This window comes from Kogia breviceps, chromosome 5, assembly GCF_026419965.1.
Source record: "Kogia breviceps isolate mKogBre1 chromosome 5, mKogBre1 haplotype 1, whole genome shotgun sequence".
Classification (NCBI taxonomy): Eukaryota; Metazoa; Chordata; class Mammalia; order Artiodactyla; family Physeteridae; genus Kogia; species Kogia breviceps.
Window position 1 is genome coordinate 20,592,544 of NC_081314.1, and position 26,176 is coordinate 20,618,719.

The 26,176-nt window shown below is 49.5% G+C and overlaps 1 protein-coding gene across 1 annotated transcript in view; it reads right to left on the reverse strand.

Annotated features, from left to right (window-relative positions):
- BFSP2 (beaded filament structural protein 2) overlaps positions 1 to 25,663 on the reverse strand; it is a 67,402-nt gene extending 41,739 nt beyond the window's left edge. Inside the window, exon 1 of the mRNA XM_059065347.2 lies at positions 25,160 to 25,663. Coding sequence (XP_058921330.1) covers positions 25,160 to 25,648 — 489 coding nt within the window. The 5' untranslated portion in view covers positions 25,649 to 25,663. The remainder of the gene's footprint in view (positions 1 to 25,159) is intronic.
- Between the last annotated feature and the right edge of the window lie 513 nt (positions 25,664 to 26,176).

Here is a 26,176-nt window from a genome sequence, read left to right on the forward strand (position 1 = left end):
ATAGTAAAATTGAAACAACACTGGTGGGAATGATAAATGCCAAATGTAGAGCAGGGGCGGCCTCTGGGGAGGGGAATGGAATCAGGACGGCGCAGCACAAAGGGTGTTTCAGTTGTATCTGGAATCTTTGATTTTGTGTTTTTAAAAGAGGTCTGTGGGGCTTCCCTGGTGGCGCGGTGGTTGAGAGTCCGCCTGCCGATGCAGGGGACACGGGTTCGTGTCCCGGTCCAGGAAGATCCCACATGCCGCGGAGCGGCTGGGCCCGTGAGCCATGGCCGCTGCGCCTGCGCGTCCGGAGCCTGTGCTCCGCAACGGGAGAGGCCACAGCAGTGAGAGGCCCGCGTACCGCAAAAAAAAAAAAAAAAAAAACGGAGGTCTGTAGCAAATAACATTAAGGTGGATACTTTTGGATGTTGGGCACCCCTTTATATGTGCTTGACATATTTCATGATTAAGTAGAATGAGATAACGTCACAAAACAATGAGGGAACGAAAATCAGTGCAGTGACTGGCGTGCCCGAGGCCCCTATCATGTAGAGCGAGAGTGGCTGGAACAGTGGATGGAGAAGGCAGGTCAGCGGTGGTGGGAGACCACTAGGTGGAGGGTAGGGGGACCTCCAGAGCTCCAGAAGAGGCTCCTGGGCAGCGGGCATGAAGACGGAGCGGGTTCCTCCCGGCGTGGGAGAGGGCCGGAGCAGCGCGGCCCGTGTGCTGGGGCTGGGAGGTGGCTGCAGAGGCGTGGGCCGGCCCCGTGGACATGGCCACGGTCACGTGGGCTCGGAGAGGCACTTTGTGTTTACCGGGGCGGGGGGGGGGGGGCCTGCTGAAATAGTTATCCTCGACTTCCCTCTGACCAGATTTGTTTCCTGGGCGCTTGCCAACATCAGAGGAATTTGTGTTGCTCAGAAATACGTGGGGGGGGCTTCCCTGGTGGCGCAGTGGTTGAGAATCCGCCTGCCGATGCAGGAGACACGGGTTCGTGCCCTGGTCCGGGAAGATCCCACGTGCCGCGGAGCAACTAAGCCCGTGAGCTATGGCCGCTGAGCCTGTGCATCCGGAGCCTGTGCTCCGCAACGGGAGAGGCCACAACAGTGAGAGGCCCGCATACCGCAAAAAAAAAAAAAAAAAAAAAAAAAAAAAAAAAAAAAAAGAAATACGTGGGGGTACTTGTTGAGGCTTAAACGGGATTGCGAACTCCTCTTCCCTATTTCAGGTGCGGCTGCTAGAGCAGACACTGTCAGCGCTCGGCCACATCCCCTTGGATTGTTTTTTCCACCCATTTTGCGCCTGTGGGTTCCCTGCGCTTTCACTTCCCGGGGTCCGCAGTCGGGGCTCTTTGTGGAGCAGTGCCCTCCGGCCAGCAGAGCCCACTTTTCAGTTCCCTGGGCGAGTCCTCTGGGAATGACTGACAGGCGTGGGGTGTGAAAGCCCCTTGCTTGGGGTTGGGACAACTCTGAGGTGGAACTTCCCTCCCGAGTTCCCCTGAAGCTGGCCCTTGGCCTGAGATGGTTTGCTTGCCCCCTCCTCCCTCACAGGCTTCCCGGGGACACCTCCATAATATGCCACCTGCTAGAGTCCTAGACTTGGGGTCTGCCCCTTGGGAATCCATCTAAGACAAGTGTTCTTCTCCTCCCAGACACTCTCCAGGGTCAGGATGCTGCGAGCCGTCGTCCATCTAGAGGGTTGCTGGGCACACAGGCTCTGGAATCAAACTACCCAAGCTGAAAGTCTTGTCTCTGTCACCTCCTAGCTGTGTGACCTTGCAAAAGTTATTTAACTGCTCTGTGCCTCAGTTTCCTCATCTTTATTTTATTCATTTTATTTTTAAATCAAAGTATAGATGATTTACAATGTGTGAGTTTCAGGTGTACAGCACAGTTGTTCAATTATGTGTGTGTATATATATATATATTCTCTTTCAGATTTTTTTCCCCTTATAGGTTATTACAAAATATTGAGTAGAGTTCCCTGTGCTATACAGTAGGTCCTTGTTGGTTATCTGTTTTATATATATGAGTGTGTATATGTTAATCCCAAACTCCTAATTTATCCCCCCCTCTCCCCTTCCCTTTTGGTAATCATAAATTTGTTTTCTATGTCTGTGAGTTTCCTCATCTTTAAAAAGGGGGTCATAAAAGTATGGGCCTCATAAAGCTGCTGTGAGGTCAAATGAGTTAGGATTTGCAAGAACCTCGGAACAAATCCTGGCATATAGTAAGTGCTCAATAAACGTTACCTTCGCTGGAACTTAAGGGACACTTAAGGGCAATCAGGAGTTAATATGCTTTACCCCTGAGCCTGTGTCTGCTAATTTAATTTAATTAACCCAGGCTAATTTAATGAAGGGGACAAATAACCTCAATTTTTTTGTTATGTGGACACATAACCTCAACTTATTATGACGGTGTAGAATGGACCGGTCAGTAGATTGGCAGGGTGGGTGTGGGGCTAACAGTCTACTGAAAGAACTCTAGAAGAATCCTCACTTTTCCTTTGCCTGAGACTCCACCCCACTTCCCACGCCCAAGGCTGGCTGAAGTGCAGGAAGGTGGGTTTGGACACCGTGTCCAGGAATGGGATTGGATAGGGTGACAATTAGGGAAGGGCAGAGAAATGCTCACTCATTCTTGTGTGAACATCAGCAAGAAAGAGGGGACAGAACTCAAAGTATTAGACTTGGAACAGGAAACCGAGTTCCAGTCCTGGCTCTGGTTATCACTAGACACGGAATTCTCATCTCTGAGCCTCAGTTTCCGCCTCTGTAAAAGGGGGGTAATAACACCAGTTCTGCTACTCCACAGAGAGGCTGTGAGGATCTAGGGGGACACAGCAGAGAACACGCAGGGTACTGTGCGCGGATATGCTCTGCAGTCCTATAGACGGCGCCAAAGCAAGGTGTTAGGAGAACACGGCCAATGCATGTTCTTGGAAATTATCCTTGGAAATCCCTTAGGAGGGTGCCATCTGGGGGACCCACAGTCAATACATCCAGCACAGATGGGGTTTTTCTTCATATGAAACAGTTGACTTAAAAGAGGAGTAATGCTATCTGGAAAGCTGCTCTTGAAACACCTATCATGTTCAGCAAGGCATATCCCTCACACCAGGAGGGACCCGTGGGAAATGAGCCTGTCTGAAGAGGAAGCAAATTCACGCCTTCCATCTCTTGGGCACAGGGCACATCCTCATTGAGGGAGCAGAACGCCAGCACCAGTTAAATGGTGTCTCTCTCCCCCACGCTTGCTTAAGGTACAGGCCTGTAGGAGACGCGGGGCATTAGAGCAGGAAGGAGAGCACCGAGTTGCAGGGCTGCTTTCCATACTGGGGGGTGAGGCCCTGCAGACTTCTCTGCCGTCAGCTTCCAGGAAGCCTCAACTCAGAAATACCATGACGCAGTTTTAGAATGCAAAGGGCTCTCGGAGATCATGCAAGGTGAAGAACCAAGGCACAGAGAGGCGTGACGGCCGACCCCAGGCCTCACAGCAGGCCTTTCTCTCTTTAGCGACTGCAGCGAGGACTCATGGGAGAACCGTGGGCCTTGACCAGAGACGCAGGGCTTCAAACCCTGTCTTGGTTAGTTGGGGATGTGTGTGCTCTAAAGGAAGTCCCTGTTTGTAGAACGGGGATGAGGAAAAGATGCACATGTGTAGCACAATGTTAAACTGCTTGAGCTCAGACGGGGAAGCCACTCACCCCTCTTTCAGTGCCCAAGGGTGCACCCGCCCCAGTAGCAAAGGCGGAACCCGCGACAGGCATGGTGGCCTGGGATCCGCGGAGCGGGGTCCTGGCAAGAGGACACCTGTGGGGTGGGGGAGGCCCTGGGGCCCCAGCCGAGGAGTGGGGGGTCCGGCGGGAGAGCGGGGGTCTCAGCAGAGCTCATGAAAGTGTCCCCAGGAGAAGGAATCTGGTTTGAACTCCAGCCAGACCCAGACTCTGGGAAGCCACCTTAACAGCAGCGTGTCTGGAAAGGACTTTGCTGCCCTCCTTTCCACGCCTTCCTTCCTGCTTACACTCTGGCTGCGTTAGAAACAGCAGGGGGAATGGGGGTGGGAGAGCGCTGCTCCCCACCTTGAGGGGGAGAACGAGGGTCCACAGGTTGAATAATAGTTGACTAGCTGTGCTGTTTACTGGATTGAGACCGTGTTTTGTGACTTAGAACGAGCACAGAATTTTTAATTACTTATAAGTGATCAGAAAAATCCTGAGACCATCCATGGGGCAGGAGACAGTATTTATCTCCCACTGAACATGTTGAAAGGGACCTTGGAAGAAATTCCTTTCAAATCAAAGCTGATTTTGTAAGTGGACCTCGTGAGTCCCTCCTGTTCAACACACAGTTGACGTCCATCGCACGCCCAACACTGTGCTTGGCATACGGCAGGCTCTCAACAATGTGTGGATTCATTTATTTATTTACTCCTCGTCCCTCTTGGATCTCCAGGTCCTGGAGGCCAAGAATTTTGACTCTTTAATATCTAAATTCCATAATGCCTGGTGCAGAGTCAACCCATCAATGCCTGAGGAATGAACAGAATAAAAAGGAATTCTGTGCCAGCTCCACAGCAGCCACCATGACAAAGGTTACACTGTCGAGCCTGCTGGTGAGGAAGGAGGTGGGGCCAGCTCGCACCAACATCACTAAGATCCTGTAGTTACATGTGACACTACTTACACCCACAGGCTGAGGAGCTGCAGCCTAATCTCTGACACTGACAGAGGCTTTTCCCACTCCTTATTCTCCTTAAATTTCGAAAGAGTCCGGGCCATGATGGCAGGTGTAATTATCTCTGTCCTTTTGTAGATGCGCAAGCTGAAGGTGGCGAGATTAGGGGCCCAGGCAAAGCCTTTGGTGAGCTGAGACTAGGTGAGACTCAGGACCCCTACTCCAAACTCAAGCTCTCACCTAAAACCCAGAGCCACAGAAAATGCAACTGAAAGAGAAAAGCAGGGGGTGGTTTCTCCCACCACAAACGGCAGCAGGAGAGAATAAGACTTGCTGGATAATGTATGCAAAGTCTCAGGGTAAAGTGCAATTTTATGGTTGATGTAGAATCCTCAGGAAATTGGGAGCTGTTGTGGAAATTCTGACATGAATGGAGTGACTGCGGGGCGGCATGAAGTGCGTGGCTGGCCTCACCGGATCAGGGTGGCTCCCGCAGGGAAGGGATGATCCTAGGCATCCAGAACTCGGCACAAACCACATTTTGCAGCTGGGTGACTAGGAGTGCAATTCAGTTCCTGGAGCAGCCAGAAGGTGGCGCCACTTGCTAAGGGAACCCAGTCAGAGGCAGCCGCCTGGTGCTTCTCCACCACTCTGATTTGACCTGGAGGCCACTCTTGGATTTCTGCCACAAGGTGAGATGCTTCCCAAACACCAAGGGTCCATCTCTGATTGCCCCTGTGCAACTGCTAATTCCTTCTCCCTGAGGTACTGTGGAGGTGGCTGAGCAGATGGTAATAATAGGAGCGCCTTGCAATCCAAGCAGTTTTTATCATTTTAACCACTGCAAACAGTGACGTCAGTTACTACCATAGTTTATCGAGTGCTTGCCCGGCCAGACGCTAAGCCAAGTGCTCTAAGTGAATTATTTAATTCCCATGACAATCCAGTAGAGTAAATATTATTATTCATATTTTACAGATGAGAATGTTGAAATTCATAGAGGCTAAGAAATTTGTTTTAGGTCACAAATCCAGTCAATGGCAAAGTCAGAATTTGAATGCAGTTCTTTTGGACTCTGTAGCTTGTGTCATGAATCACTGTGATGCACAGTCTCCGTCTGTCTTCCTCCCTCCCTCCCTCCCATGCTTTCCGAGCACCTGGCATTGTGCCTGCGGGGTAGATTCAGGACACGTTGGACGATACCTCTGCTCTTGTGGATGAATGACAGCAGTGGGCCATGAGAGCATGTTGGAGAACAGGAAAGAAGGTTCACTTGTATCTGGTACCACCTTTAGGTCAGGCATGATGCCGGGCACTATTCAAGTCGGAAATTCCAGGTGTCTGTTGGTTACATTTAATCTGGGTTTTTGTGATCTCAGATCAGGTGTGGGTTCTGGGCTCTCTCAGTAACTCTCTGACTAACAATGTCTCCCTTCACTGACAGTTAGCAAGGCCTGGGATATATTCTGGCAGGTGTGTGTGTGGGGGGGGCGGTCAATAAAACTGCTTCATTAATGCTGGGGCACAGGCCACCCCTGACCCTTGAAAATGAGGGAGGCAGCCAATACGTGCTGAACGTTCCTATCCCAGCTGGCCAACTAGCAGAGCCACAGAAGATTAGGGAACTGGGCTCATGGGAGGGCAGTTTCTTCCCTTAGACGTCCTCCACTGCTTGGGAATAACGAGGAACTGTGACAGAAAGGTCTAGGGTCAAGGCTTGGGAGAGCAGAGAATTCCACCCTCTCATTTTATAGGTGAGGAACCTTGGAGAGAAAGGGGTTTGACTCAGGGCACGGAGCCAGTTAGCAGCACAAAGTGAAGACAGACATGGGAGTCAGCTGTATTTGGAATCTTCATGCCCATGGAGAGTGTGGTAAAGTGACCACCTGCTCGAAGGAGTTATGAAAGAGAATCTGGCCTATTCCCTGTGCGTCTGCAAGGAGATGTCAGTTTGACCCAATCTCTTCATTTAACAGTTAAGGAAACTGAGGTTCAGAGAGGTAGAGTAACTTGTCCAAGATCACACAGCAACTTAGTAGCATTTACTGTTTCAACTATATGAATAGTACTCTTTCGAGCTCTCTGTACCATGGCTTTCCTTTCTGAACCACAAGCTCTGTGTGGTTTCATAGGATTTGGGATCTGATTTCAAGTGCAAAAGGAAGTGAGGGTGAGGTGGATTAAGAGCAGAAATATTCGCATTTCTGGAACCTTTAAAATGACATTTGAGGAAATAGGATAAAATGTTGGAAATCAGGACTCTAAGGTGATAAAAACAATAGCTATTGTTCTGGGTGGAACTGTGTACCACCCAAAAGATATGTTAAAGTCCTAACCCCCACTGAATACCTGTATATGCAAACTGATTTGGAAATAAGATTTTTGCAGATGTCATTCAGTGGAGATGAGGTCATTAGGGTGGACCCTAGGCCAACGTGACTTGGTGTCCTTATAAGAGGGAAATTTGGACACTGGCACACAGTGAGAAGGAAGGTGGAGGCTGAACTAATACATCTACAAGCCAAGGAATGCCAAGGATGTGGCCCCCGTCAGAAAGTAGAATAGAGGCCTGGAGCAGATTCTCCCTCAGAACCCTCAGGAGGAACCAACCCTACTGACACCTAGACTTCTAACTTCCAGCCTCCAGGACTGGGAGAGAATCAAGTTCTGTTGTTTAAGCCACACAGTTTGTGATACTTTGTTTCTGTTTAAAAATTATTATTATTATTATTTTGGCCGTGCCACATGGCACATGGGATCTTAGTTCCCAACCAGGATCTTAGTTCCCACACGCCCTGCAGTGGAAGTGTGGAGTCTTAACCACTGGACCACCAGGGAAGTCCCTGTGATACTTTGTTATGGCAGCCCTAGAAAACATATGTAATAGAAATAGAAAACCTCTTATTAACTAATTACTTTGCTGGGCACGCCTTTGTTGATTTAATCACTGTTTGTTGTGCATCTACTATGTGCCAGGCACTGTCCAGGGTGCCAGAGAAAGATCAGGGAATAGAGAGGCCAAGTTCCTGCCCTCTGGAAGCTTACTATCTAGTTCCCCTGCATTATCTGCCAGAATCCTCACAGCAGTTCTATGAAATGGGGATTACCCCCCTCAACTTGAGGTAAGGGCCTCACGTGGGGGAAGGACAAAGCTGGTGGCTCTGTCTGAGGCCACCACCCCGCCCTTCTCAGTCACTCTGGTCTACCTCATTTACCGCAGAGGCGTGCGACTGACTCCTAGGGGAGAAGGTGACACAGGCAGGAGTGTGGGATCCAGCTTTTCTGAGGTCAGAGTGGGTCCTGCTTCCCATAGAAACTGCACCTCGGTCCCAGCCTGGAGAGCCCTGCGTAGCCACTGTGAGGCAGAGACCCTGACGTGCCAGCTCTGTCCGGAGCCCTCCCTCCTGCCGCTGAGGACGGGGCTCAGGAAGCCCAGTCTGGCAGGAGGAAGCAAATCGCTGGCCCTGACAGCGGGTAGCGGTGGCTAACAGCTGGGCCACGGCACTGTCGCCTGCACACGAACGCCCACAGAGTATCAGCGACCAGCAGACAGGTACTCTGTGATCCTGGTGGGGGAGCACAGAGACAAGACCACGCCGTGACTGCATGTGAACGGAGAGGCAAGGACGCTCTGCAGCGACACAGACTCAACACGCGCCTTCCAGCAGCTCCATGAGGGTCTGCTGTTTACCCATGACGGCTCTAGGCCTGCTTCACTCCTGTCTACTGGGTACAAACTGTAAGCTACACAGTCGTCCAAGAGCCCCCGGTTCCTGACAGCATCAAATGCAGAACAAGTCCTTACTCTTAACTTCTCCCAGATAGCCCAGTACAGACCCAAACCTCACAACAAGCCCCCTCCAATCCCTCTTCCTGAGATGTCCCAGGTTCCCCCAGAGCTTCTGTCCTGCTGCAGCAAGTGATAAACCTGACTTTGTCCCCCTAGCCATGTGCTCTTGGTGGTCTGCACGGCTGTAACAGGTGCCTGCCTCACTCCCAGATCCAGGCCCTTGGGGGTCAGCACCGGGGGGCCTCCCACTGGGTGTGGCCTCTCACCTCCCAGGAAGACCCCTCAGCTCTTCAAGGGGCTCGTGGATCTAGGTGTGGTGGGAGACAATCACCCCCCACAGGGGACCGGGGCCCCAGCCCAGTGGTCTGTGGGAGCCTGTGATGTAGGTGCACGTTTTCCGAGGGGCACTCCTACCACCCCACGCAGGCGCCCACCGCCCATGCGGATCTGCGCCACAGGGAGCTCCACAGCTCTGCTCAGGGAGAGAGGTTCCGCCTCCAGGGCCGACTGCTCAACACGGTTTTCTGAGCATTAAAAATCACTGAAGGGCTTCCCTGGTGGCGCAGTGGTTGAGAATCCGCCTGCCGATGCAGGGGACACGGGTTCGTGCCCCGGTCCGGGAAGATCCCACATGCCTTGGAGCAGCTGGGCCCGTGGGCCACGACCACTGAGCCTGTGCTCCGCAACGGGAGAGGCCACAACAGTGAGAGGCCCGCATACCGCAAAAAAAAAAAAAAATCACTGAAAAAGGAAAATAGAAATCCCTGGGGGGCTGTACCGTTCCTGACAGACAAGCCATTAAACTTTCAAGTCCCAGTACTGAGTGGTGTGACAGCTGGAAGGCGCCCAGCCTCACGCATCCTCGCTAAAGCCGTTAGCTCCAGTTAGCGTGAGCTTGGGTAAGGATCAATCACTGTTTCTGGCAGTTTCTCCCAAATTGAAAGAGGCAGAGAAACGGAGAAAAAGGAGGCTCATCCCAGAGTTTAAACTCCCTTCAGAGAATGGTCCTGGCTGACCACGACTCTGTGGGCACTCAAGCCATCCCTGGCCCGTTTACCCTTTATGGTCTGGGGTCTTTCAAATGAGTTTAACAGGAGGCTTTTCATAAGTTTTGGGGGACAGACAACATACTGAGTTAGTCCTGGCTGGGACACTAACTCAATGAGGAATGTAATCTCTGTGGGCCTCAGTTTCTTTGTCTATAAAATGGGTGTTATGGCCTGCATTGTGTCCCATATCCCAATCAACATGTTGAAGTCCTAACCCCTAGCACCTCAGAATGTGACTGCATTTGGGGAGAGGGCCTTTAAAGAGGTAAGTTAAAATGAGGTCACCGGGGCTTCCCTGGTGGCGCAGTGATTGAGAATCCGCCTGCCGATGCAGGGGACACGGGTTCGTGCCCCGGTCCGGGAAGATCCCACATGCCGCGGAGCGGCTGGGCCCGTGAGCCATGGCCGCTGAGCCTGCGCGTCCAGAGCCTGTGCTCCGCAACGGGAGAGGCCACAACAGTGAGGCCCGCATACCACAAAAAAAAAAAAAAAATGAGGTCACCGAAGTCTGATCTGACTGGTGTCTTTATAAGACGAGCAAATTTGGACACGGGTGTAGAGGGAAGACCACGAGAAGACACAGGAAGAAGGTGGCCTGGAGTGAGGCCTCAGAGGGAACAATCCTGCAGACACTTCGACCTCAGACTTCCAGCCTCCAGGACTGTGAGAAAATAAGTTTCTGTAGTTTAAGCCCTGCGGTATCACCCAGTCTGTGTTACTTTGTTAGGCGGCCCCCGCAGACTGATACAGTGGGCATTCCCCCATCTTCCTGGGTGACACAGACATTGTCGAGAGAATCCGTTGAGATAGCGAGTAAAAGTTCCTGTTAATACTTGCAGGCGTCACGCAGAAATGAGGGTCTTACTGGAGGCCAGCGGCTCATAGTGACAGCGTGCACAGCTCGTCTCCATGGGTCTTATCAGAGAGCAGGATTCTGCTAGGAGGGAACCGTGTAGAGCCCCAAGGGCACCTGTGCCTGCTCCAGAGGCTGGCTGGGACCTGCGTAGAGCCCCCGGGAATTGGGGGTTTGCCCTCTGAAGTGAGTGACTGGCCTGGCTAGCCCTGGGTGTGCTGGGGGCCTCCTGGCTCCCTCCCAGGCACCCGTGGGCACTGAAATCCCACCAAGAGCAATTTGCTCTGCAGGCAGTGCCCCCTGGGGCCGGGGCCAGGAACTTTACTCCCTTGTCTCATTCATACCTCACAGCCACCGATGGGCCAAAAGCTGTTTCCACCTTCATTATGTACATGAACCAGTGCTCCTAAGTTAAGAGACACATCCCTCCCCAAGTAACAGTCAATTCATTTATCAGATAAACTTCCTCCTTGGGGTGGCTGGGAGCAGGCTTGAGCAGTGGGCCTGAGGCAGGAGATAGGTGGGCCCCAGGCTGAGCCGCTGGAGTCAGTCCCCTGTGGACAGATACTCCAAGATAAAGATAATAGCAGAGGGAGGAGGAGCTGAGCCCTGCCCAGAGAAGGGACAAAGAGACCAAGTATACCCCTGGTTCTGAGGTCAAGGAGACCTCCCGACTACAACCACACATGCGCAGAAAGGCTCCTCGGGGACCAAAAGGGGAGGGGGCATCAGCCGGTAGTAGGTGATGTCAACTTACCCATAGGCTTCTTCACTAGACTCCATCTTGGCTAAGAGATGCACACGCACACAGGGGAGGACCCTGAGTTATAGCAGATGTACCAGCTACGGACTCAGAGCCAGGCAAAGCAAGATGATTGGCCAGAGGAGACCCGGGAGAAATGCCCCAAACAAGTGATTCAAACTTCCACGAGGGCACGACTGTCCCTCTGAGCCCGCCCGTGTCAGTGTATCCACAAGCACTCCTTTTACTCCCGATACACGCATTACTTGTTTCACTAGTTTCCGTCTCCTGATGAAAATTCATTTCTACAAGGCTGACGGGCCAGGGCCCTGTCGCTGGCCACTCTCCCTGGTGGTCTAGTGGTGAGGATTCAGCGCTCTCACTGCCGAGGCCCGACTTCAATCTCTGGCTGGGAACAGAAATCCTGCTTCAAGCCACTGCAGGCCGAGGCCACCCGAGATCAGGCCCTTACCAGGAGGGGTGGGAGATGATGAAGAGGTGACATGATTAAAGGCTGGCGGTGAGGCCTTGTGCTGGGCAGCCAGGGAGGGCGAGTGAGGGCGGGGCCTCGGGTGCTCTGGGATGGGGGGGGCAGGGGTGGAGGGTGAGGGTTCTTTGCCTCCAGTGTAACTTTGCCCAGAGTCTGCTGAGAGGGGGCCTTTCTAACTTCACTTCTCTCTCCATGCTTGAGTGTTTTGTTTCCCCTAAGACTTATTTAGATGGTTATTCACTGGTCCCTGAAATAAATAAATAAAAATTACCAGTTTTCCGATAGCAGGTCGGTCTTGTGATGGAGTTTTCCACACCTTGCACACTGCTCCTCCTTCCTTACTGATAATGGCTGAAATAACTTCTCATTTCTCCTGAATAATGCATTTGTGACAGTCAGCTCTACCAGCTCGTTTACAGCCAGATAAATGAATCTGTATGTGCTTTTCCCCAGCCAGACAATGATAAACTAGGTTTTATTTTCCTAAATTGAGTCCTCAACTTCAGTGGATCAGCATAAACCGCCTGGGGCAGTGCCGGGGGCCGTGGATTACATTCTGCTGGGTTCAGCCATTCTTTCAATAACTCCCCGTACAGAGGCACCACGTGTGTCCTCAGCACTTGGCTGGGTTAAGTTTTAACTTAGTTCTTCTGGAGAGTACAGGCCAGGAGGAGGCCCTTCCTATTGCTCTTGTACACGGCTCTTGAACTTTGTAGGGGTTTTGTCTTGAGAGGAGACTGTGGAGAAGACTTCCTCCTCCTACCTGGTTTGGTGCTTCTGTGAGGCTGTGGGGACTTCAGCAGCCCTGGACCTGGCTGGAATACCCCCTCCCCTCCCTGGACCGCAGTGACAAGTCATTGGCAGGAGTTTTATTTATAACTTCACTTTCGTTTAAGATAAAACGTTCTAACAGTGCAGGAGTCCAAAGTAAGCCTGCTTCTGCCTCCGTCTCCAGTCACCCAGCCCCACACTAGAAGCATCCATTGCCACCACTTTGTGTGTGCTCCAGAGAGGGTCTGCCCTCCCACCTTCCTTCCTTTCCGCACCCCCCCGCCTCCCTCCCTCCCTCCCTTCCTTCCTTCCTTCCTTTTTTTATTAAACACAAACAGTGGCATAGCACAGACAGGTTTTGCAGTCTGCCTTTTTATTCAGAAAAATATAGATTGGTGCTAGCTAACCATCAGTACATAGCGAGTTTCCTTGTTTCTTTCTTACAACTGCAGAGGATTCTGCTGCATTGTTTAGCCTATGGAGCATTTGGCCTGTTTCCAGTATTTCTCTGCAGGGCTCTGATTTGAAACCTTGAGCCTGCCTGGTTCTGTATTCAGCCCTCACTGCCCAGCCCCTGTGGGCTGCCTTTTGTGTGCTGTGGTGTAGCACTCATGGAATAGAGAGCTGAGGGAGGTGGGGCACAGACCGGGAGAGCTTGGCGCTTGGAGGTGAGACCTGAAAACTGCACGACACCCTCCAGCCACCCCCTCCCTCCACGAGGGGACCTGACCAGACGCTCGCATGGCTTCCATTTGCTCCAGGCCATGTCCCTAGGATGACCCCAGCCCCCTTGAAATGCCTGCCTGAGAAAGCTTAGGCTGCCAAAAGAATTTACTGTTCCAGCCAAAACCTGACAAGAGGCTCCTGACCTACCTTTTCTTAGACGATTACTTTAGGAAACTTGGAACTGTAAATGCTTTCTCTACTCCTTCGAGATATGAATCTCCAACAACCCAGAATGTTTCCTCCAGGACCTGTGAAATGAAAACATCTGGGTTCCTGTAGGAGGGTATGATGCTAACTTTGGGGGGCACTTCGTCCAATTTGCTCATGTCATAAAGATATGAGAAGTGTTTCTCCTCTGGATAAGCTCCAGGTAGCAAACATGTATGGCCGAATTACCTAGACCACCCTCCCTCAACCTCCTTCAGTGTTCTCAGTTCTATTCTGAAGTCTCTCTCCCTACTGCTGTAGTCTGAATAAAACCTGTCTTGCTAGATTTTAACAGTGTCCAGTGCAGACTTTCCCTTTGACAGCTGGGGAGTCAACCCCACATGCAGATTGCCCTGCAGACGGTCATGCCTGGTCCTGACTCCCAACTTGGTCCATGCTGAGCTTCTGGCAGGTTCTTTGGGTCTCACATTTCATCTCCATTTCCTGGGGCACCTCTGAGGGCTGGTTAGTACCCCCCTCATTCTCTAAACTCCTGCAGTGTCTGTGGTTTGAACCACTCATGAATTCATGTATATAAACACAGTTGTTTATGTTACTACCCACTCAGTGTCTCTAGCTTCCTGTTTATTCAATTCCACAAACTTTAACTGGGTATTGCTTATGCACCCAGCAATTTACATACATTATTTCATTTAATACCTATGGACCAATTCTATGAGGTAGATATTCTATCTTCATTTTTATTATGAAAATTTCAAACATATATAAAAAGAAAGAATGGTATAATGGACCCCCATATAACCATCACCAGCTTCAATGATTATAAATGCATGGCCTATTTTCACCAATATTCCCTCACATTTCCTTCCCACCCCAGATTATTTTAAACAAATCCTGGATATCATATTATTTCTTCTTCAGATATTTCAGTATGGTATTGCTAAATTATGAAGATGCTTTAAAAAAACTACATAACTTCTACAAAGCTAAATATAACATAGCACCTAAAAGTTAATAACAATTCCTCAATATCGTCAAATACCCAGTGCCTCTTTCCTCAATTATCTGATGTATTTTTTAACAGTTTCCTTGAATAATGGTCCAAATAATGTCCATTTCAATGGGTTGATATGTCAGTTTAATCTCTTTTAACTTATAGATACCCCCTCCTCCCACCCATCTCTCTTTTTTCCCCCTCACAATTTTTGCTTGTTGAAAAAATTGGATGTTTAACCCTGTAGTTTCCCAGTCAGGATTTGCTGATTTCATCTCCATGGTGTCATTTAACATGTTCATCTAACCTTTTGTATTTCCTGTAAACTAGTAGTTCTATCTAGAGGCTTAATCCCTTGCAATTTTCTTTTCTTCTTCCTTTTTTTTTTTTTTTTTGCAAGACTACTTCACATGTGGTATTGTGAACTCCACCAGGAGGTGCATGTCTACTGGTCTCTTTTTTTGTGAGATTAGTAGCTATTTGATGATTGTTATTGCCTAGATCCATTATTTTATTATGGTTGCAAAGTGGTAACATTCAAATTCTGTTTTAAGAATTATTTTTAGTGATAATATAAATAAAATTAATAATTACTTTTTTTTTTTAGCTGTAATACTTCTACAAAAAGACACTTCCTCTCTTCTTTTTTTTTTTTTTTTTAAACCATTATGTATCTACAGGTCTTATAGGAAAGATAGGAAGAATGCCTGGTTCTTTCTCATTATCTACCAGTTTCCAAAAAATGAGTTGGTTCCCCAGCAGACTCCAAGGTAACAAATTAGTGGGATTTGGCAGGGAGGGGTTTAATACTGAACTCATAGATTTAAACATATTTGATATGTTTCAATCTATTGTAGTTAATATTCCTATTGACCCTTAGCCATCTTTGATTAGTGGGAGCTTATTCAAATTTGCTCTTAAGTCTTTTAATGTGACTCTAGTAGTTCTTTATAGTTTCCTTGGTTTCTCAGACTCATCTTGTACATTTCCTGCCCCCAAACCTGGATCTAGCCATTTCTCTAAGGAGCTTCTGTTCTTGTAGTGAAAGATGGTGGTTAGAGACCAAAATCTGAGGCTGAAAATGCTTAGTACTGCTGCGTTGGACATTGTTTCTAGGTCTTTTCACTGACCAGAGCTAGGAAATGGGTATATAGTTATTTTATGTTGACGTACACCATGGTTTTATACTGATAATTCCAATTCAAATTCAGGACTAAAGAATTGTCACTAGGGCTTCCCTGGTGGCGCAGTGGTTGAGAATCCGCCTGCCGATGCAGGAGACACGGGTTCGTGCCCTGGTCCGGGAAGATCCCACATGCCGCGGAGCAACTAAGCCCGTGAGCCATGGCCGCTGAGCCTGTGCGTCCGGAGCCTGTGCTCCGCAACGGGAGAGGCCACAACAGTGAGAGGCCCGCATAACGAAAAAAAAAAAAAAAAAAAAAAAAAAAAAAAAAAAAAGAATTGTCACTAAACTTTATCAGTCTTATAACTGTGTCTCCTTTCACCTACACTAAAAGTCCTAGTTCTCAATGACACAAATATATAGTTACTCTTTTGCTTTATCTCACAGTACATGCATACACACACGCCCCCGCAGGGTCACAATAATACCAACCTATCACCGACAACATGATTTCTGAAATGATTTAAGATTCTTTTTGCAGTACTCTTTTGTATCCCCCTTAGGGATGTACAGTCAAATTATTGTGATTTTAAGTCACTTGGAATATTTCTTCTCTGGGTAATTATACCATAAATTTGGTACATAGTTGAATTCATTTGTTTCCTTTTCTTTTTGATTTTTAGGGTTTTTTTTTTAAGATTTAATTTTGTTCTATAATTCTGTAAAATATTTGCATGGTTCCAAAGTCATCACCACATAAAAAGATAAGTTAAAACAACTCTAGTGTCTATTCCTTTTCCCTCTACCCTCCTCCTGTAAGTGATCATTTAAAAACATTTATGGTATTTTTTTCCATTATAAGCAAATACATATGACATGAAGGGACTTATATCCCTTCCTCTTTCTTAGATAAGTGGTAGAATGACATACATATTCTCTCCAACTTGCTTTTTAACTCAACAATATATCCTGGAAGTGATCATTCCATAATAGTTACAGAGCTATTCCTCATTCCTTTTGTGGATTTATCATTGCTTATTCAACTAGTCCCCTATTGATAGGTATTTGGGTTGTTTCCTGTCTTTTGCCATTATTCACAGGATTGAAATAAATAGTCTTATGCATACTTCCTGTTCACGTTTTTGCCAATGTGTCATTGGGAGAGATTCTTAGAAGTGGGATTGCTGGATCAAATTCAATATACATAAATGCATATAAATTTGTCTAGAAATTGCCGAATTCTACTCTACAAGTGGTTGCAACATTTTCTCTTCCCATCAGTACTGCATGAACTTCCCTGGAGCTTCACCAACAAAACAGATTGACATATTTGTGGAGTTTTGCCAATCCGATAGGTGAAAATGGTATCTCAGGTAGGTTTTGTTTTGTTTTATTTTTGTATTTCTCTAACATGAGTGAAGTTGAGCAAACTTTTGTATGGTTAAGAACCATTTTCATTTAATTTTTATTTCAAGTGTCTCTTTACATCTCTAGCTTATTTAAAAATAAGAGTGTTGCTGGCTTTTTTTTTTAAACCTTAAATTTTAAATGCTGTTTATAGAATAGAGATATTAACACTTTATATTCTAAGTTGCAAATACTTCTTTTTTAGTTTGCCATTTATCTTTCAGTTTTGCTTATGTTGTTATACGGCAATGTAAAATTAAAAACTTTTTGGTAATCAAATTTATCAATATTTTAAAAAATCAATCAATTGCTTTTCAATTTTGAATTGTATCAAGAACAAATGTACCCACAGCCAAGTTATAAAGGAATTTAGCTTTGTATGCCTTCCTCTTTTTTTTTTTTTTTTAATTTATTTATTTATGGCTGCACTGGGTCTTTGCTGCTGCACACGGACTTTCTCTAGTTGCAGTGAGCGGGGGCTACTCTTCATTGTGGTGCAGTCTTCTCATTGCGGTGGCTTCTGTTGTTGCAGAACACGGGCTCTAGGCGCGTGGGCTTCAGTAGTTGTGGCGCATGGGCTTAGTTGCTCTGTGGCACGTGGGATCTTCCCGGACCAGGGCTCGGACTGTGTCCCCTGCATTGGCAGGCAGATTCTTGACCACTGCCCCACCAGAGAAGTCCCATTTATTGTCTTCTTCTCTTTTTTTTGGCAGCATTAGGTCTCAGCTGTGGCGCGGGCTCATCGTTGTGGCATGCAGACTTCTCTCTAGTTGTAGCGTGTGGGCTTTTCTCTAGTTGTTGCGTGTGGATTTTCTCTCTCTAGTTGTTGTGCAAGGGCTCCAGGGTGCGTGGGCTCTGTAGTTGCAGCATGTGGGCAAGTTGTGGAGCACGGGCTTAGTTGCCCCATGGCATGTGGGATCTTAGTTTCCCGTCCAGGGATGGAACCTGCGTCCCCTGCATTGGAAGGCGGAGTTTTTACCACTGAACCACCTGGGGAGTCCCAGACATGTTGCGTTAAGTTTATTTAAAGGTATTTCATTTTATTTTTTGCTATCATAAATGAGATTTTCTCTTCCGTTATATCTCTTTTTGTTGTTTATAGATATGAGGGGCATTGATCTTTATTTCTTTTTATAACCTGCTACTTTACTAAAATCATGTTATTGTTTGTTTGTAAAATTGTCACATGGAACCTTTTGGACTCTCCAGGAAGACCAGCATTTTACCTTTTTTGTTCCAGTTCTTGGTGCTTTCCGATCACTTTCTCTTCTCTGATTGCACTGACTACTACCTCTGACCAATGTTACATAGTGGTAGAGATAGTACACATCCCTTTCTTTTTAATTTCTGCAGGAAGGGCACTAGTGTTTTCTTCTCAGAGACAATTTATCATTCAAGAAAGTCTCCAAACATCCTCATTATCCAGATGAGGTATCAGGATGCAGAGAGATCAAGGAAGAACTTGCCTAGAGGACATGTGGGGCCTGAGTCTGACCTCAGGGCTCTCTGGTTTCATAATCCCCAGTCTTTGCAGCACATCCTCTATTTTTAATTATCTAGATTCCTCTGTCCCCTTCCTCAACACAGACCTCATATTTTAACAGATCTTAAGAGATTTAAGAGTGGCTGAGCTCGGCGTATGGGAAGGGCACAGAGGGCCCCGAGTAACAGGACTCAGTCTCTCCCCTAATTTCTTTAGCAATTCTGCTCCCTCCCAGACACTATGCAGCAAAACAAGAGCCCCCAGGAAACCACCTTTCTTAGAAAGCAGCTTACTGACCACCTGTATTACTCAGTCAAGAGCCTCAAGCCTCCTTCCCCTCCCCTGCTCCGTCCAAGGATTTTTTCCGTCTTACACAGCACTCTCCCTCAGAAGAATTCTCAATACATTTTTCTCTGTATGGTTACATTTCTAATGATACTTCAGTGTCCCTTATAGACCAGCTAACAGAGTAACTATCTTACTGGCTTCCTCTCACTAAAGAAATTGTACTTCTTGAGCAGTAGGCTGTGTGGTTTGTCTTGGGTAAATGCATTCAAGCTTTTGCAGGCTCTAAAACTGCTCAGTTCTTTCTCCCTCCCCCTTTCAGGGACACCAGGTTGTGAATCACAACAATGACCCCGTTGCCTTTCATTTTATTCAGTGGGGAGGATTCTTCTCATATCTTCTATTTAAAAACCTGCTAGGACCACAGGTGCTGTGGGGAGAGAAACCTGGCCCAGACCTAGATTGCCTGTTTCCAGCTATTTCCCCAGATAGGTAGACCCCCAGAGTATGGGCTCTCTTTCTCTGCAAGGGACAGAAAGAGGGACTGTGAGAGCAGGGAAAATATTCAGATCAGGCGCATTTAAAATTCTAATCCTCTTGCCTTTCAGTAATTTTGATTTCTCCTGTACTCCAGCTGACAGCCTTTGCTGTTGGAGATGTAAGCCACTGTTTTCTCCCATGGAGACCCCTAAATTCGGTGGAGATTTAAGCCGTCACGTTCCCCTTTCTTCCCCAGCCAGCATCTCCGCGGACCTGGCCTCCGCCGGCTCCCTGTGCTTTGAGACTCTGGGGCTGCACCTCCTCTGTCCTCTCTCTCCTTTTATCTGCAGCTCCGAGGAAGGGAGGCTGCTAATTCCAACCTTGTGTTTGGCCTGTTTGAGGATGAAAGGGACTGATGTTGCTGCCAGAGCTTATTATCAGTATTATTCACTTGGCAAGAAAAGTCAGAGCACTCAGCAAAGCCAGAGAGGGAAAGGACCACCTTTTGCCCGAGCAGTGGGCTGGTGCCCAGGTCCTCCTTGGCCTCTGTGGCCACCACCTGGGAATTCTTCCATCTGTTTTTACTGCTTAGCAGAAGTATCAATAGCTGAGAGGTTCTAACACAGCTGAGTCACACAGAGAGAGATTTGGACTTGAGAAGGAATTTCATATACATTTAACTTTAACTAGGACTGGCTCCATAATTTGTGGGTCCCAGTACAAAATGCAAATATAGAGCTCTGTGTTCAAAAAGCAGGAAAAAGGGGGCCTTTAAAGGTACTAAAATTTTCTTTTCTTCCTGGTTTTTCTCTTGACCTAGCATGGTTATTTTTGCTGTTTAATATTGCAATCCCTTGAGCACAGGGATAGTCAAGGGGCAGGTACAACCCTCACAGGCACCCAGGCGGCTGTGCCACATGATCTGGGGCACAGTGTGGCCCACTACTAAGGGATTACCCTTCCTGCCAGCCACTGGACTGAGGTGCCAGGCCCTGGCCAGGGATGGGGAAGTCCAGCCAGGCATCTCCCTTTCCTAGAGAGTGGCCACCCTAATCCATGGAGGACAGGAGACCGCCAAGAGTACCGAACCTCAGTGCTACTCTGTAGGCACCTGGATCAAGTGTAGGCAAGAGGCTCAGCCTTTGCCTGTCAGTTGCCTGCTGAGTGCACCATGGTGCTGCCAGCCCTGGATCTGCACCCCACCCAGCATGCCACCCTGCCCCTCCCTGCCCCTGTGACCAGGCCTCTGCTGGGGGTGGGGCAAGGAGGGGAGGTCAGGAGAGGCCTTGGGTTTCCAGGGGTCATGGGACCTGGCTGTCCCAGGGAGACAGGGACCCCGTTTGAGCCAAGGCTCCAGGTTCCTGACACATGCTTCATCGGCCCATTGGACTTCACTTACAAAATACAGATTCAAAGATACAGCTAGTGAGAGTTTCAAGATGGTGGCTACTGAGTCTTAAATCCCACCTTTGGGGGCATTCAGAGCTCAGGTTCCAGAGGGCTGTACTCGGCCCACACCTGTGAAGCTGGCCCTGACTCTGACCCTAGTTCTTCCAAGGATCACAAACTAATACAGTGAAAGAGGATGGAGACAATTTCCTCAGGCTGATTTCCTGACCCTGCTATGGTGTGAACCCCTGAGTCCCTGTTCTGGGCTGCTTTCCATGCTGTGGCTTTTCCCACAGTGGAAACAATCTCTTTCCCCGTCTCAACCCCTACTTTGTTTTTTTTTGTTTTTTATTTTCTTTTCGGTACGCGGGCCTCTCACTGCTGTGGCCTCTCCCGTTGCGGAGCACAGGCTCCGGACGCGCAGGCTCAGCAGCCACGGCTCACGGGCCCAGCCGCTCCGCGGCACGTGGGATCCTCCCGGACCGGGGCACGAACCCGTGTCCCTTGCATCGGCAGGCGGACTCCCAACCACTGCACCATCAGGGAAGCCCCCCTTCTTTGTTTTTCTGAATATGTGCCTTTGTCTCCTCATGATTGGTGGGTGAAAGCTCTTGTTGGGGATGGGAGAGGCTATGGGAGAGGCCCCTTCCCAGAAAGGCTCTGGGAGCTCTCAGTTAACACTGCCCTGTCCCTTTCCAACCTTTTGTTCTCTTTTCTCAAACAGCTACAGAAGTGTTGGACATAAAAGGAAATCGTGCTTGTCACTTGTTTTGAACTTCTCCATGGCTCCTGCAGCCTGGTCTGAGAATGTGCCGCTGAAATGGACTTCCAGCCCAACCTGCTCTTGGGCGACAGAGGTCCCTGTTGGATTCTGTTAGGGGCCGAGGCTAAGGAGGAGGTGACATTTCTCTCTAGGTGCCCAACCACCATTCAGCCCCTTCAGGGCTCAGTAACTGAGAGCTTGATCCCAAGCCTCAAGCACAGTGCTGGTCCTGAGGAGTCAAAGAAGATCAGGGAGGGCTTCACAGTGGAGGTGCCATTGAACTGGACTTGAAGGGTGAGGAGGAGTTCTGCTGCATGCACAAGGGCAGGGAGGTGGTTGCAGATGGAGGAAAATGGGCTTCCAAGGGGAGAGGGTAAGGGAGCGTTGTGAGGGTAAGGAATGCGGGGGCAGGTGTTTGGAAAGATGGGCAGGAAGCTCCAGGCCAAGAAGTCCAAGTGAGGGCAGAGGAACAAGAGTTTTTGGTTTCTGGATCCCAGCAACCCCTAGCACGTGGGGCTGCCTCGGAGACTCCGTGAGGAGAAGGCAGCCCTTCCTGAAATAAATGGACTGTGGAGGTGCAGGGGGCTGAGCTCTAGCCCGGGTATGGGGAGAGGGCCTGGTGCGGGTGGGTGTTGGGTCCTTCCTGAGCTCTGAGGGGACTGGCCGGGGGGGGGGGGGGGGCGTGGTCTAGGGCTCCTTGACCAGAACCCAGGGAGGCAGTGAGTCCTGCCCCTCAGTGGGAAGAGCATTGTTTCTCAGTGCCCAGAAGTTGGGCCTACTGTTTGGGGACAGAGAGGGCTTAGGAGGGAGCTGTCTCCCCAGGTTCTTGGGTGACAAGAGGACACTGTTGGTGGCGGGGGGAAGGAGTCCTGCTAAGGCCCTGAAGGGAGCCATGGCTCCAACAGCGAGCCCTTGGCCAGAGGCCCAGCCCCCGGGGGCAAGTGCTCTGACTGAGGATGCCACGCTGCACGTGCACAGCCCCTTTTCACATCTTATTCCATTTCATGCTCATGGTGGCCCATTCTACTGGTGAGGTGTTCATCCATTTCAAAGACGGGGAAAGGGAGACATGGAGCAGATGAGTGGCTGGTCCACGTGAGTGGCAGAACCAGAGTTTGAAGGCAGGTCCTGCTCATCGCTGAGCATCGATCGTGTACATGGCTCTAGGTATCTGCAGTGCCAGGCATGAAACTTTCTTTCTAGGCTGTTAGTCACTGACTTTACTAAATACATTACATTCAGTTAACCCCCTAACAGCCCTGTGTAGTAGATAAAGTGATCCCCAAATTGCAAATGAGGGAACAAACTCAGAGAAGTTAAGTAACTGATGCAAAGCCACCCAGCTAGTATGTAGCAGAGCCAACAGCCAAATGCAGGTTCCCCTGACCCACAGCTTGTGCCCTTTCCACTTGTCTAAGTGATCCTGGACTGTGAGGGTCTAGACACGCAAATGACACAGGACAACATGGTAACTGCTGCAGTGGATGTATGTGCAGGCTGTCAAGCGATCACAGAAGGAGCAGGAAAGCAGCTCAGAGGAGTAGCCAGGCCGAGGGCATGTGGTGTGTTCACAGCCTCCCAGGTGGGTGGTGCGGCTAGGACGGGGGTGGCTTCGGAAGGGCCTTGTGGACTGAGCCCAGGGTTGTGGATTGTGTCCTGTTGGTGAGGAGGAGCCCAGAGGGTTTGGGGCAGGGACATAATGCAGTCAAATTGAGCATGTCCAAATGATCATTCTGGTGACGGGGTGGAGAATACTGGGTGGAGAGCAGGTATCAGCAAAGCCATCTTAGAGCCGAATGTGGGTCAGTTTTGCAACAGCAACAGAAAAAAAATCGTGTCTATCTCAGATATGTAGAATTTTCTTTTGTTCTCTTTGATGGTACAGAGCTAAACATGGCTGGAGGACTGGGCTGTGCGATACAGAAATAACTCCATTTTATAGGTTGTTCTAACTGTATCTTCAAGTCCATGTTTTATAAAAGAGGAAAAAGAGAACTCTGTATTCATACCTAGAATCTCACTTAGACTCACTTGAGAGGAAAATGACCCCCATTTGGGGGCTGACTGTCTTGGCATCCAGCCCACAGTACTGTGCCTGTACTGCTCTCACTGTGCACTTCTCTGGTCTGTAGCCTACCTGCAGGCAGGACCTATGCAACTTATTTATCTACGGACTTGCTGGAATACCCACAGCATTATTATACCCATTTTACAGATAAGGAAACTGAGGCTCAAAGAAGTTGGGTGAATTGCCCAAACCTCTGGAGCCAGACCAAGTCAGTCTCTGTTGAGTATGGACTAAGTTTTGTGGTCATACTTTTTGACCTAGAATTGGGATGCCTGACCTCTCGTGAAAAGTCAGTGTGGCATCTGAGTACAAGAAATTGTCTGGCAAATGCTGAAATATTGGAATATTCCAATATCGAAATATTGGAATAGGGGCATTCTGGTGGTTTACAGAACACAAATATTTAAATCAGCACTGTTGGAGAGAACCCTGGAGGAATGGCTGTCTGAGATTTGCCAGCTTTAAGGCCCCGGACTGCTCTAACATGGTTCTCCTCACAGAGTAGATGGATGCAAGCAGAACAGCAGCTCTGGGGAAAAGCCGAGAGGACAGTGTTGGGTGTCATGCGTACTGTGCTGTCAGCTAGGAACCAGCTGGTGGTGGGGGAGAAGCATCCTGGGGTGAAGTGGGAGGCAGGAGGGGCAAATGGGAGCCCCTGAGTGTGTCTGCCCAGCATGACCCAGCCACACACGAATGAAGGTCCGTGAGCTCCCCCCGTGGGCTGCGTGCTGGGTGCCCCAGGGTGCAAAGGGTCTGAGCTGGCAGTTCCTGGCTGGGCTAGAGGCTGATTTAGCTCAGAGGGATGCCAAGGCCAGCATTTGTGGGAGGCGGGGAGGAGAGAAGCCAGCCACCCACAAAGAGACAGATGAGCTGTGCAAAGCTGGCTGCGGCCTCAGCGTCAGAACCACAGGCTGCAGGCAGACGTGACGGATGAGCTTGGCACCCTACAGAATCACCCTGGAGAGCAGGTCCTGACCAAGTGAGGGACAGAGAGGAAACCTCTGTGCCCTGCCCTGGCCAATAAGGTAGCCACTGGCCACATGTGGCTATTTAAATTTAAATGAATGAAAATGAAAGAAAAATGTTAACTCCTCAGTCTCATTAGCCACAGGTCAAGTGCTCAATAGCCAGAGGTGCCTGGTGGCTACCAGTCTAGACAGTGAGGATATAGAACATTTCCATCATTGCAGAAGTTCTCTTTGAATGTAAATGATCTCATTAATACCTTTTATATTGATTACCTGTTGAAATAACATTTAAAATATATTGAGTTAAATAAGATATACTAATATTAACCTCACCTGTTTTTGTTTACCTTTATTACTGTGAGTAGTAAACTTGTCAATTACCTGCATGGCTCAGATTTCTACGGGACAGCCCTGTATAAACGGACACGAGAACACACCTCCATTGTTTTTAATGCCACATCCATTCAGTGGTATTCCATTTGACGACGGCTGTAAAAACCCGTTCTTAACACAAAGGTTACAGAGTCAGCCCAGGCTGATGGGACAGATGCAACTTTGGACCTGGAAAAATTCAGGTTCAAATCTCAGCTCCATCTCCCGACTGGCTGTGTGATTTTGGGCACATGACTTCTTTGCGCCTCAGTTTTTTCATCTAAGAATGCAATCAGTGAATGAGCCTCTGCACAGCATTGCTTTGAACCCTAGAGGAGATAGTGCCTGCACAGGCCCTGGCGTGGGCCTGGCCCCGAGTACACCTCAGTAAATGGGGCCCCTGTTATTGTTATTGTCATTAACGTTTTTAGCACGGAAGCCTAAGGGGTCAGGGTCAGTCTCTCTGGCCTCAGACCACTCACTTCCCTGCCCCCTGCCTCGGCACCGTTGCTCTCTGATAATGACCCTCCAGAGGTGCAGCAGGCAGCTGTCAGCATCCTCTCCCAGGCACTCACCTGCTGGCAGCTGCTGGTCCATGAGGCCCGGAGGGCACTGCAGCTCTCTGAGCGTGTGGCCTTGCTGTCCAGGTGCATCCGCAGCTGTGCCTCCAGCTCCTGGCTGACTTTCTCGAGGGCGTGCACCTTGGCCATGTATTCCACCAGGCAACCCCCCAGGTCCTCGACGGCACTGAGGTCCCTCTCCAGGCCTGGAGTGGGTGCCGTAGCCAGGCCTGAGCTCCGCAGGCCCTGCAGGAAGACGCTGCTGATGCCCAGGGCCCGGCGGGTCACGCGGGCACCCAGGCCACCTGTGCACCCACTGGGTGTCATCCCTACATAGACCCTGGGTGTTCGGGCAAGACCACCCACGGCAATAGTCCTGGAGGCTGGGACGCTATCCAGGGAGGCCGATGACTGTGCTCCCCTGGAGGACGCCTTGTGCCTCTGGAGCGGCATGCTGGAGCTGGCCCCCGCGGGCGCGTCCACCACCACTCGCCCTGTGCTCATCACCGCTCTGCCTCTGCTGTGCCTAGTGGGTTTGCAGAGCCCAGTGGCTTTTGGTTTCCAGCCCCAACAGTGTCCCCGTGACTTGGCCTCTCTGGCAGCTTCCCTGTGCCAGGGCTGCTTTGTCTGCTGTTTTCCATGAGTTTCCACCATTCACCAAGCTGAAAGGGAAATGGCCTGCCCAGGGCTGTGTGCAGAGAGGCCCTCAGGCGTTCTCCGCAGGATCATGTGCAGGCTGTGCACATGACTTCCTAGATTTTTCTGCGGGTAGTGGGGAGGCTGGATCAGTGCAGGCTGTGAAGGTGGCTCATCTGGGCTTGTGTATTTCACTACCTGAGAGGGCAAGGCAGGCACCCAGCAGCCCCACTTCACAGGTGAGTAAACTGAGGCTCAGAGACCTTAGATCACAAGTGCAGCGACTGGTTGAGCCAGGACTGACTCCAGGTGTTCCAGGGCCGATGTCAGGGCTCTCCAGCCTTACCTGTGTTGCATGTGTGACTGTGGAGGTGTGCCTGGAGATGGCTGTGAACC